We start from the raw sequence: 14,112 nt of genomic DNA on the forward strand, positions 1-14,112 counted from the left end.
CCGTATGATGGAACTTCCCCTTTAATTTGGTCTTCCTAGGCTAAAAAAAACACCTACATATTCAAATGTAGAATGTGAAAATAAGGGATTTCTGCGTGGATTATTCAGCAAATTTATCAACACTTGTTTGAGAATAGGCAGTAACTAATCAACATGCCTGAATTAGAATCTACAGAGATCCCCTGAACTAAGTTCTTCATTCCTAATATACTCCCCTGTCAAGGAAACTGATTGTTATATTAGTGCATATGTGTGGTTTAGCTGGGTGGGAGAGTAGCATTTACATGCAATGTTTGTGAAATTTCTGGGCTGGAGGATTTGATAAGTATGCAGTTGGCTTGCACTCGCTGTGTTCTATCATATTTTGATTGGAGTTCAAAAATATGCTGAGGAAAAAATTCCCCAAACCATGCATCAAGATTAGAGTAAATGTTACTTTAGCTGAAGATAATGAAACATAATACCAAGAGGCTTAAAATATTAAGTGTTAAATTCTGTTCTCATCCACCCACTCCCACTCATCACCGACATGATCTGATATAACACAGAAAGGCAGCAGATTTGCTATCAAATTTAATGATGTGCTCAATAAAAATATTGGGCTAATCCACTTTATTCAGCAATCATTTATTCTGTCAATAAAGGTCCTAAACCTATTTTAGAACTCAGACATTTGTCCAAAACTACATCTACGAACTAAAGTCTTTTCCAGCAAGAAGCTATTAAAAAAGCTGCTTAGGTTACTCTAGTTCCATGCAATCATATGATCTTTACTAGTTAAAAAGAAAGCATCTGTATCATGTCTTGGGTAACAAGTGGAAACCTGCTTCTTGGGCTGGCTTGGTTCAAGGCCAATAGCAAAAGTTTTTTTCACCTGTTTTACTTGCAGTTCCAGAAATCACCACAAGGATGACAAGGTCATTAAGCAGCATTTATACTGTGACTTGGTCTTTTCATGGGATCTTTATGCTGCTATTTGATTTGGTTAGTCAACCAGGGTGAAATTTTGACACGCATTTTACTTTTACTATTGGTTCTAATATTTATTTTTACATTTTTTTTCCTGTAAAGGGAATTTATCTTTGAAAATGCATGACACATTTTGTATACTTACTGATTGCATACATTTGTAGTTTTTATTGCTGAATTCCACAAATTAAGTTGTTTTTCCACCACATAATTATCTTTGCTACAATGGTCCATCACATTAGGTTCTTTGTAGTAGAGAGGTGTACCCAAACCAGATTGTAAACTCAACTAACAGATTTTGTTTGTTCTAGGTAAACTGATCTAGGGAGATTCTAGAATACCTTTTACATTCATCAGAATCTGAGCTATAGTTTTAATAATATCGACTAAATAGCTAAGGCTGAGATTTTTTTTCCTTCATAGTTACACAGTGAAATGAGTCATAACTCGTAATACCTGCTTCAAATTGTAAATGTAATTATAAGACTTTGATCAAACCACTGTTACCTCTGTTGTGAATGCAATGGGAGAGATGTAGCTGACTAAAAATAAGATTGCCATAATCCATGATTTGCTATCACCAAGATCTCTATATGTATTTGGATCATTAAATTGGATTAGAAGATTCAGAAATACACAATTCAGTTAGCAGACCTGGATGAAAAAAGAGCTAACCAAACACAGCCCTCCTGGACAGCTGAAGTCTATGTCCAACCACTCTTGGACAGCCTCAGAAACACCTGGTTAGCAATCGAGATAAGAGATAAGTAAAACAAATCGGTTCAGATATTTTAACACATTTTAAGTTTGTTTTTACTCAGTTTTTCAAAATGAGTAATTTGCAAATTGCACATTTGCATCCCAAGTCACCTGTTATTACAAAAAACTATGTCATACCAACATTATACCATATTGCTGACCTGACATGAACCTCTCAAGAATCAACCCATATAATACAGTGTGCATTAAAATGCTCCAGCACTATGATTCCTAAGTGTCTATCTTGCGGCCTTGAGATTCTTATTATAATAAATTCATCATATTTCTGCTTTAGAATACATAGCATGGAAAGCATAATTTCAAAATATTTACTTTACAAAATCAACAGGAAAATTAGTCTCTAATCTCACAGTTTATGATTTGTGATTGAAATAAATGAGTTCTGGTATATTTCCGGTTACTTTATCAAAACTGACAGTAAACAAACTGCAGCAGTGTCAAACACTTATGAGTGTAGGAGTACTTAAAGGTAGTACTGGTTTGTACGATACCATCATGGTCACATGACATTTAAACAACTTATAAAAACAAAACTGGAATAGCGATTGTTCTTGTGCATATAATATACATGGTTCACGTCAGTGGCGTAAATAAACACATAATCACATGTGGTATATAAAACACTAAACTCAGCAATGACATTATAGAGAGACTTAGACAGATCTCACAGCTGAGAGGAATATGGTTTTTGTGTTTAAGGCCCCAGCGTGGTTAATGACCTTACTGTGTGGTTATTCCCCGAGCCCCTTGGACTCCAAAATTAACTTGAAACTAATTACTGTTTCCTGTTGTTTATATTTTGCACATGCTACAAAGTCAGATTTAAGTAGTTAAGAGGCCTAAATGCCAATATCTTCTTAAGCATTTTATTCATAGGTTTTCCATTTCCATTATCGTTTTTATATTTTATATATTGTGTATTTATGAATAAAATGTAATGGAAATTAAATCTATATTGATTTCGGGCCCTATATCTAACTGATATTTGCATAGCTTAATGCCACTAGTAATTCACAAACAGATTTTTACCAAATAAAAAAACTATAATTTTCCATTGTAATAGAATTCCCTCGATTAAACTTGCAAACAAACCACACCATGGCTGCATGCCGCACGGGCTGTCACATAGAATTTTCATCTTAAAAAACCATAGAGCATCAGCATATGCCTGGGCTCAAATAAGTAAGACTGTGCTAGATTTGTATTAAATGTATACATTTTGTCCCCACTCTGTCCTCACCACTCAAAAGCATTTGCTTTATTGGGTGGCACATGATGTTCCTGTGTGAGACACCCTATCTTACATGGGTTGCCACATAACATCAGATCACGCTTCTCTTATGTTTCAAGGTCCACTCTATGTATATAGCAATGTTGTTAATAATTTGCAGAAATCAGGACAATTTATGGGATATGGACAGTGAAGAATATTCAGTCCAACTGCAATGTGAATAATTCACTGCATTGGGGGTATGTTTTTAACAGTTTAATTAATTACTAATTTGGTGGGGAATAACAACCCGGTTAGGCTAACCACTTTATGCCACTTTAATTGATGTTGTCTTCCACTATTCTGCAAGTCTCAGAATATATACAGGAGATTTTTACTATCTAGACATATATCCACATAAACCTTGTGTACCATTTTAGTACACGCTAGATGTTATATAAAAACATATGTTTTGTATTGTTGCATTGTTTTAAATGTTTGCTTCTTTGACTACCACTCCATTATTTCTAGCTATTTTTTTTTCTTATTTTACCTACATTTTGTGCTTCTGTCTGCATGGCTGGTTTACTTGACGTAGTACAATTTGTGCAAAATCCTAGTACAATTCCAAAATACCATATCTATTTAGATTAGCGTAATAGATAGAACCTTGTGGCCAAATGGCTAAAATGCTTGCAGGGGGTGAAGGTTTTCCTTAACCATCTGGCTTTCTTTTCTCTTTAACATTCATGGAAGATGGTATTATGCAGTAGCAGAGAACAGTAGCTCACATGCTAAGATTTACAGAACAGGACTCTGCTATTAAGATGCTATCTGCCTTACCAGCCTACTCTGTGATATCCCCTTTCTTCATTAGTCATTGACTCTCTGGTTGAGGAAAAAAGAGGTTTCAGGCACGATATCTCAGGAATGCTCCTGTGTTTTATCTAAGTGGACCACTGCAGACAGTAATACATACAATTAATTCCCTTTAACCCATCTGGCCTATGATACACACATTTTCTCTTTGATGCTGGAAGGGTGTATGTGTTTAAACCACTGCCCAAACTTTTGTTAACCCCTGTTACTCACTGTAGAAGAAGCGGTGGACATGCAATGCAAGTGGGTGTTTACAGTATAGCTGTATCTGTATTCAAAGGGGGTAATTTACATATTATCATTGGAAGTGTTCTGTTTATATGTAGATAACAAACTGCTTCAAATTATTGTCTGGGCATAATGATATAGCAATTAAATAACTGCAATTTTAAATACACAGCATTTACAATTTTTTTTTCCTTGAAACCAATATATAGTATTACGGAAATGTAGTTGCTGCTCATTCTCAACCTAAACGGTGGCAAGTCTGGGGATGTTAGATCTCACTGCATAGGTGACAGAGGCATGAATTTAATGAATGGATGCAGGCTGAGAGTGTCAGTGCTGTTTAAGGTTATTTAATGCATTTCTTTGTCCCTTTCATCATGCACAGAGCCAAATGCATGTTTTATATTGCATTAGGAGCAACCTTTTCCATAAGGTAGACTAATTACATAGTGCAGTAATTTTAAGGGATGCTGATGGGTCATAATTATCCCAAACCCTCTTAATTATTTGTTCATTGTATGGTTTTAATTTATGCTGGCATATAATCCTGAATACAAAAAAGTAAAAAAAATATTTATATATATATATCTATATATATATATATATATATATATATATATATATATATCTATATATTTGAGAGAGTTTAGTTAAATATATACATGTATGGTACTAATTGGCAGATCAACTGAATTAACCTCAAGTGTAATGACTGTGCAGCCAACAAACATGTTTTATTTATTTTTTATTATTTCTTGCCCACCCCCAAGAAAAAAATGCAAATGCAAACAATTTTGAATTGTTTGTGGATTGGGATGTTTTTCTGAGTTGTAGAGAGCTGTATTTGACATTACACAGTCATACACATCCTGGGTTTGTGTCGGTTTTGTACTAAAAAATGTATTCTTGCCTGTATACTCCGACTGTTGCAGCAGGAGCCATTTGATGGGCACTAGCCAACCATCAGTAAGTTGGCGTGCTGTAATTAATACTTGTTTTCCAGTGCCTATAGCAACACTGAATATGTTGTGGGTATTATCCACAGATCGACTGTGGCATTATAGTGCATTAGGCATTATAGTGTTGTGCACCCTGACTCCAAGCCCCTGTGTTCCACCTACCCTGGTTCAGCATTAGACACAATATTTCTGTAGTGTGTTAGGCAAATGGACCTTAGCAGATCTGTCATATTATTTCATATTAAATCACAAAAAACAACTCGTAAAAAAATACGTTTATAAGCTTTTTTTCATATTTTTATGGCAACCACCATTAGTGGCTGTTTTTGTGTCACAAATGTAAGAGGAACAGAGCAAGAATGAGCATCTTTATCAGTTTCTGGATGTTGGTGATTTACCAGCGGGTGAAATGTCCAGTACTATATCATTTATTAAGGAAAAAATACACAAATTAAATATAATTCTTTTAAGAATGCTATATAGCCTTTTTTTGTGCTAGAAATATCTTATTTTTTGATGTACGCAATGAAGTCTGTTTTAGTGGCTTACATGATGGTGGAATTTTCAACTACCTACTGGATTCACCTTCTAAATCCAGTATTCAGGGAAGATGCTTTGGGACCTAATAAAATTAAACTCACACACCATTCTTTTTTAACTCTCATCTTTGGTAAATGTCTTACAGCCTCTTTGTTTCACTTATTTGTATTTGGAATTATTTAGTTTTTTTATTGTACTTTGAAAACCCAAAAGGATGTTTAGGTAACTTCTTTTCCAAGAGATAGCACTTTAATTTCATTATGCGTATTCTTTTTGTACTAACAGTGTAATCTTAATGTTACACATTTGTACTGCAGTTTTTGGCATCGACCACAAGAGACCATAACACATTTTTACACAGTTTCGGAAGGGGTCAGATCTGGAAAGATCACAGCTGCTCTGCTTGGAATGCACCACCCAGTGGTCATTTATAATTAATATTAATGAATGGCAGATGACAGATGTTTATATCCTATTCTTTGCCAGGCATTGCTAAACAAGAAACATAGCTCTTTCATTTTCACTCATAACTTAAGCTATTTTTTTTCTCTTAAACCAACAAAATTGTGAAACTGATATAATCAGCGTATTATATTCAGTGATCTTGGTTTCGCACTTGTTTTGGACAGTGTACCATATGGAGGTGCTGTGTGTGTTTATATATGTTTAAAGCTCTAAACTGTACGCCTATAGTCTGTAGTATCTATAAATGTTTGACTGGGTGTCTTTAACTATCTAACAAATGTCAAAAGAAGAGATGCCAAGTACATTGCTTTGGCCATTAAAGGGAATCTGGGACTGTTGTCTCTAGTACTGGACATGGTATCTCCAGAAGATCGTTATTCTGGATCAAGTCTAAAGGAATGCTTCTCAAATAGTGATGGGTTTAAATGATATCATTTAAATATATAAAGTTGCTAAAGTACAACATTTGTAGGGAAGTTATATTTCAAAGAGGAGTACATGGGTTTTAGCTGTAACAAATTATAAATTCACAGAGTAGGTGGATAAGCAGTAGATATTACTTTACTTAAATTAAGAATTTAAGTACTTTTAAAGCAGTATAATATGGCTCTTCAAATGTAGCCCTCCAAAAATATATAAATAGCATTGTTACCGATTCACTGTCGAAACCTAGTTATTCAGGGAAATTATAATATCATGCAGAGGTACACATTTTGCATACAATAATAAAAATGATTTGGGAGAATCTTTATTAGCGCACATTTCACACATTATGTGTAATCTTTCTTTTAGACATTCCTTTTACCCAGTATGCAGTTTTTGTTAAACACCAAAAGCATTAGTTCATTGTAAAGCTGAATTTGGAAATCAGCTGACGTAGCCAGACGTTCACAATAACAACAGTCCCAGAAAAAAAATGTAGTCTGAGCATGGCATTCTAGGGCTAAATGGCATGTTAGCTAGAAAACAAAGCTATTAGTACGAGTAATTTCAATAATAAACAATTATGCCTCAGATTGGCCCATATTTCCCTAAAACTAGTAGCGACTAATCCACTTTGTCATACTTTATGACATTTATATGAAACCTACATGTATTATCATTATAATTTATTATTTTATATCGAGCCACCGTATTCCATAGTGCTGTACAATGGCTACACAAGACATAAGAAGCAGTATATAAGATAACAATTCGACTTACAGAAACAACAGGTAAGGAGGACCCATAGGGGGGTGAAATCAAAATACTTTTTACAGCTTTTGAATTGACCAAATTCAAAGAGGGAGCACTTTTACATATATGTGTGTATATATATATATATATATATATATATATATATATATATACACACAAATTATTGAGGCATTTAGAGCTGCAGAACACTTTGGTACACTGAAACACAGTAAACATTCTGAGTTTGGGGAAAGAAAGAGGCTTTAGTTGCAGTGTTAGAGTCTCCATCTATAGTAAAAAAAAACAAATTGCCTAGGGATAGAACGACAGATTGAAATGGGTTTGTGAAATTTTGTTCCTGTTGAAGGTTTAATATTTCACATATATGGGTGTCTTAAATTTGCAATAAAAATTATATTATTGCTTTATGCGGTCTAAAAGGGGATATGGCAAGAAATCTTTGATTAAATAATACAAATTAACCACATCATAAAGATTAGGTGGCCTTAGCACAGCTCTTTAGATACCACAATGAATGATAACATCCATAGAAATATTAGAGATGTGTGTTTAATTAAAGTACCTGGTTTAGTACACTGTGGGTGGTTTGAGACCCAAAAAAGATCTATGAGATGTCAAGGTTCAGATGGTTTATTCTTATAATTTTAGAATTTATTTTGCAAAGTGGGAGCTAGAACATGTTAAGAAAGTGCAGAGTATCATGAGCAGTGTCACTTAGTGTGTTTGCTTTTGGATACGTTTTATAACTTCAAAAGCAGTGAGAAAATAATGTTGTGGAAAGCAATCTATATAAGTAGAAGGAATAAATATTTACATTTGACATAAACACAGATCTATAAATAATGCATTTCACCAAAACACACATCTATTTGCATAGAGCATGATATACATTCTCTTTGCCTTAAGGGGAAAGAAGACTTATACCAAATGTCCCTTAAATCACACATAGCAAACAAATAAATAGTAATATGATCCATACAAATGTGCAAACTTCTAAAGGAGCTTAAAATGAAATATTTACTATATGTGTGTGTGTGTGTGTGTGTGTGTATATATATATATATATATATATATATATATATATATATATATATATATATATATATATATATATATATAATGTAGTCGTCCAGTAATAAACTTTGATATGCCTGCCTTACGGTACCATTTGTGTAGATTTCATTTTCTTGCTAAATTTGCTACTTCTTGACTTTTTTTGCAGTGACTGATATACTTGTGTACAAGTGTATTTCTAAGTATTTTGTATTTTACATAATGAGATTAAACGAGACACATTTTGCTATATTAAGTATAATGCACAAGGTGTAGTACAAATATATTTACCTCCACTAACCCTAAAGATAATCTCCTGCAAGGTAGCGAAATGTGTTTTTAAACTATTATATCCAGGGCTTAGGCAAGTGACATCATCTGGATGGAAGACAGAAGAAATTGTCTAGATTTTGTGAATGTCGGCTATTTCAGGCCTGTGGAACACCATTGAAAGCAACAAAAGAATTGATACATGTGCATGGAATACTTACAAAAATCTGTATAGCAAAGAAGTGTGACCACAATGTAATATGCTTTCATAGGAATTGATTTTTCCACTTACATTTCTGTGTGCTCTTTTTTTCACTTAATTCTACAAGAGCTAAAATGGATATGTCATCTATTACTACCTTAATCCATACCACATATTTGCTTGGTGGTTTTCCTGAAGAACATTGTGGAATTTGTGAAAATACTGGGATTGTATACCAAACATTGTATTCCTGAATCATTGGGAGTAGAATTCTATTCTGTAATCAAGATCTGTTCCCCTAATCCAAATCCTCTGATACTTTTAATTCTAATCAGTGCTGTGCTATAATCAATACCAGACTCAAAACTACTCAATCAGTACTAGTAATACATAATATAGAGTATAAATAAACCGCCATAGGCAATTGCTGGTGACAATCATACTTTTTAAATGCATTCCAAGTCTTTATATATCGCCCTATGTTATGTTGGCCCTGTAAACAGAATTTATATATACTATATGTGTGGATCTATTTACTTATCTATGTTTCTATCTAGTCAGGTTTTTTTAGTATACCTCATGTTTGGAACACCTCCCAGGCATCACTTGACCCAACCGTGTTAGGGATACGTTCTTATTTAGTTTGGAAACGAAAATAAAAAAGAACCAAGCTCACTTTAAAATTGGCATTGATTTGTGTCCTGCGTGTAGACCAGGTAGATAGATGTATCTTTTATTGTTTGTCTGTAGTACACTGTATATGCAGAAATTCTATCTACTATCTCCTCTATACATTTTTAAGAGGCTGCCTAATCAGCCAAATATTTTACTATGCCTCTTTTCCCCCCATATGTATCATCCTATGGAGCAAGCTTTCTAAGACAAAAAAATAAGCTATATAGACTTGCTTTTGAGTTTTTACCAAAATCTACTTAAAAGAGAAAAATGCCAAGCATCTGTTGCCAACACTTGGGGCAGGGCTTTTAAATAAAGGCAATAAAGGACTTTTATGTGTTACGCAACCAAATACCAGTCTGGATTTCTAAAAAAAATGAGGATCGCTCAAAGCAGGTCTTGACAATATCAAGCTACTGGCTGCTTTGTAGAGAAATATAGCCTTTTTTTTAAAAAAAAAAAAAACAAAAAAAACAACTAACATTAAACAGAAAATCACTGAGCCCTCTTTTTTTTAAAAAAAACATTAGGTAAAATTAGTGACCATTTATCTTATCCAACAAACTACATGGTAACAATAACCAAGTCTCAGTGCCATAAAAGCTATGTTGTAATAAGTAGCAGATATTATTTCATAGGACATGCAAATTGGTTTACTACAACATTTGTGATATTTATCTTATAACCATTATGCATAATTAAGGTTAATGGTGGGGAAAAAAATTATATTCTGCTCTCGCTCAAATATTTTTCTGATTATCCTGCCATTTTAAATGTATAATATTGACTATTACAAGCTGGGTCGAGAAATGTCAATGCCCGGTGTCATGTGAATATATACTAATAAATACTAATAAAAATATTTCGCATCATAAGAGCATAAAATTAGATCAAAAAAAGACACACACAACAACAAGTAATGAACAAGGTGAAAAACATTGTGTATAAAATTGTTCAGCTTCATATAAATGAAAAATATATGAAAATTGCCAAAATAAGAAAAGAATGGTGCCATAACTAATCAGTCGCTAAACTGAACATAGACTGTAAGACTACATCTTATTTTTTTTCACAGAAAATTCCATATATGTGGAGACTAGTTTCTACTGGTGTAAGAAACGTGGATAAGATGCAGCTCCAAGGAAAATATGTATTCCTTTTTATGTACAATATTTCTGTGATATGTTAGTGCCCATGTCTAGTAATAACTACTAGTCTACTGATTTTTTTCTCATGGTGAGGGACAAAATCCAAACAATTGAAAAAGCAGTAGAGCCCTGTTGAACATTTGGGGCTTGATACATACGCCAAACAGGGCTAACTGCAATTCATCAAAATTACATAGTAATATAAAAAAATGGTCAGGAATAGAAAACAGGTAACCGTCCAGCTGTGACAAAAGCATTTTAGAAGCCTCAGATGCGTCAGATCCATGAAAATGTGACAACATTTGGGGTGGGCCCTGTTCCACTGTGGCATACTCAATGCATTCATCCAAAACAACATCCATCCATGTAGTGAATTAAATAAAAATGTAAAGAAACTGAAAGTGATGACGTTGAAAATAGCCTATTTGGCTCCTAATATAAAAAAATCCACGACCACCTGCTAGCCAAATAGCGTCTGCTAGTGGAAAAAAACACATAGACACATAATTTTTCCTTTAGAATCTTTTCTTAACGTTGTGGAATCTGCCTTTGCATAAAACAACCTGTTGGTTTTTTTGTGGGAATTGATCCTTATTTTGAATACTTCATGTGAAATCCATGTAGTTTCAGGTTTACAAAAAATTGTGCAGTTTAATTGATAATAGCTTTAGAACTTAAAAGTAGTTATTGGCAAAATTCTAAAAACCATTACATTGCACCTTATTCTTCTAAACTGTCAAAGCAAACACTTTAGACATAGTTTGCAAAGTAATGACTAAGCATCACAATTACCAAATTCCAATTTGTGAAGTATTTATCTGTTAAAGTAATTATTTGGAGAATGCATTTTATTAAATTAAGGCTACCACCTAGTGGTACCTAATTAGATAGCATAATAGTTAATTATGTCCTTTATGCACAGTAAAATCTGTACAATCATTGTACACATGGGTTAAAGTTAGACTAGATCCTTGAGATACTGTTTTCTTAATTTTAAATATTTACTTGCAATTCACCAAATGTTATGCCATACTAAAGAACTCACTAGAGGTGCTGTGGTGCCAAGATTGGGATAGATACCTGTGCAACTAGTCATATGTAACATGCACTTTCTGTCTTTGTTTCTACACCATAGTAATTTTTCACCTTCAATTTACTTGGTTGTTTTTTAAATAAGAAATTATGGTGCTTGATGTTTGACCTTTTTATATAAACTGGAAGCAGATTTAACACAGATAAAACATTAGGAATATATCAGGGATGTCCCTAACTCTGGAACACTCTCTCTCCTGCTCCATATAGCAGGAAGTGGCATGGCCAAGAAAACAGGGACAGGGCCGTGTGTACATAGGCCAAGGCTAGCATCAACTTGACACAGAAGGGGCTGGGTGATTGTGACCTAGATAGTGAGTGACTAAGTAACATTAGACACACTAACCCCTTTCAAATTTATTTTGCTGATGGAAACCTGAAGAAAATATTTTGAACAGGGTCATACACAAATTGTGTCTGTGACCAAATTTCCCCTGTGTGATCTAGGTTCTGACATAAGAATTTACATTAAAGCTGTGTTTCTCGTCTTCCTCTCTGCTGCAAATAAAACTTATTTCCCTGTCGGTATTTTTCAAAGAAACCAAACTCTTTATATATAACAATGTGGGTTTCTTACCTGCTGACCAGTAACTCCCCAAGAGCTAGTAGAATACAAAAGTGTTACACATATTCACGTCATACAGCATGTAACCTATTTTTGGAGACTGGTGAATATTTTTTGCAATATTAATACTCCAATAACTGAGGGAAACACATGTATTTTGAGTATTTTTAGATCTCTGCCATTTTGAGTCAACCAGATAACAGCTGTGATTTGGATAAAAATGTTAAGAGGTGTCTGAATGCGCTCCAAAAAGAAATCATGTTGAGCATTTGAATGTGTTTCTGCATATAGGCCAGGCCATGTTAAGGCAGTATAGTATTTCCTTTATTGCCAGACTATATAAGAGGACCTTGTGCGCTAGCTAGTATTATGTGCATGATGAAAAGGGAAATAAATTAAAACATATGGCATATTTTTTGTGCTCATTTTGTTTAAGATAGTTATGCGGTTTTGCGTAATAGATTTCTTGTTTTCACTTACAGGCAAAAAGGGAAACAAGATGAAACCAAAAAGAATAAGCAAAGAAGAAAGGATGGAGATGTGCCAAGAAAACAAAGGCAGAGAAAGCAGGAGAGAAGTCAAAGAGGAGATGAAAAGCCACAAGAAATTAAAGTCTAGATTGTGAAAAAGTGCAGAAGGTGCAGCCAATTATCTTCCTGCGATATTATCGGACATTGAAGGCCTCACATGGCTTCCTATGCTGCTATATTGATCACATCCACAATGGACTGAGCCTCTGATTGGACATTTAACATACAGCTAAGGCCCATACAACATTCCAAGCCTCTCTTATCCTTATTGTGGAAATACTGTTAAAAAAGGAAAAGAATGAGAGCCAAGAAGGGAGCCAATAAGAATTCTTATGAAATTAAGAAATTGTGCACAGTGGATGCTTTAGCCTTGTATGCTTCCGTGTGTATAAAGACTTTTTGTATGTAATTATTAATAGTATAGAATATATATCAATATTATGAACGACACATGGATGAGCAACCCTTTCCCTTATTTTGTAAAATATTTTTGAAGCGTTTTTTTATTTCATTTTGTTTTTATGATAATAGGCAAGTTATATGCTGAATTAACAGCACAGTTTCCTCTAACACATTTCTGTTGTCATTGTCTGTTGCAGAACGATTACAGAGTCAATTCCAGATTATTCTGTGTCCACCATTCCCATTGAAAAGTAATTCCAAAATTCATTATTTGCTCACATTTGTGTTTTCCCCCAAAGGGTTAATTAAACCCTTAAAAAGAATAAAAACTCTAAAACTCATTTCTAAAAAGGATAGACATGTTAATTTATTACGTCTTTCCCCATTCAATATTTACAGATTTTTGACATATTCCAGTATCCATGGAAGCTGTGTGTCAGCCATATTGTTTTCATGGTTGCTGGTTAACCTAACCAGAAACATGTGTCTTTGTGCAGGATAAAAATACCCTAATTCCTACCAAAATATAAAAAATGAAACTAAAATCATACATTTGTTTCAGTTAATTTAATAACAGTGCTGAAAATATCCACCAATGTATTTTGGACAGTAAATGTGTATTAAGAATCAGTCAGGATATACATGAACAGGGGCAGATTTTGTTGCCACATGATGTTACTGAACATCTACCAACATCAGGTCTTGCTTAGCAGCATTCTTACAATGAGCAAATTCAGAGAAATATGATATGCACATGCATTTTAGTGGTACAGCACCCACAGGTTGTAATGGTTCTTCCTATGTGACTTCGAAGAAAATTCTTGAAGGAAATGTTATCGTGCATAGCAAGAAATGCTGTTTAATGTATTGAACATCAGAATGGTTTCCAGACGGACGTGGTGTCCAAGACATAATTGCTTTTTGTGCAGGGCAGCATGTTCTATCCCT

At 33.9% G+C, this 14,112-nt stretch overlaps 1 protein-coding gene across 1 annotated transcript in view; it reads left to right on the plus strand.

Annotated features, from left to right (window-relative positions):
• Positions 1 to 13,427, plus strand: part of RSPO3 (R-spondin 3) — a 38,869-nt gene extending 25,442 nt beyond the window's left edge. Inside the window, exon 5 of the mRNA XM_053458545.1 lies at positions 12,715 to 13,427. Coding sequence (XP_053314520.1) covers positions 12,715 to 12,850 — 136 coding nt within the window. The 3' untranslated portion in view covers positions 12,851 to 13,427. The remainder of the gene's footprint in view (positions 1 to 12,714) is intronic.
• The last annotated feature ends 685 nt before the right edge of the window (positions 13,428 to 14,112 follow it).

This window comes from Spea bombifrons, chromosome 3 (genome assembly GCF_027358695.1).
Source record: "Spea bombifrons isolate aSpeBom1 chromosome 3, aSpeBom1.2.pri, whole genome shotgun sequence".
NCBI lineage: Eukaryota > Metazoa > Chordata > Amphibia > Anura > Pelobatidae > Spea > Spea bombifrons.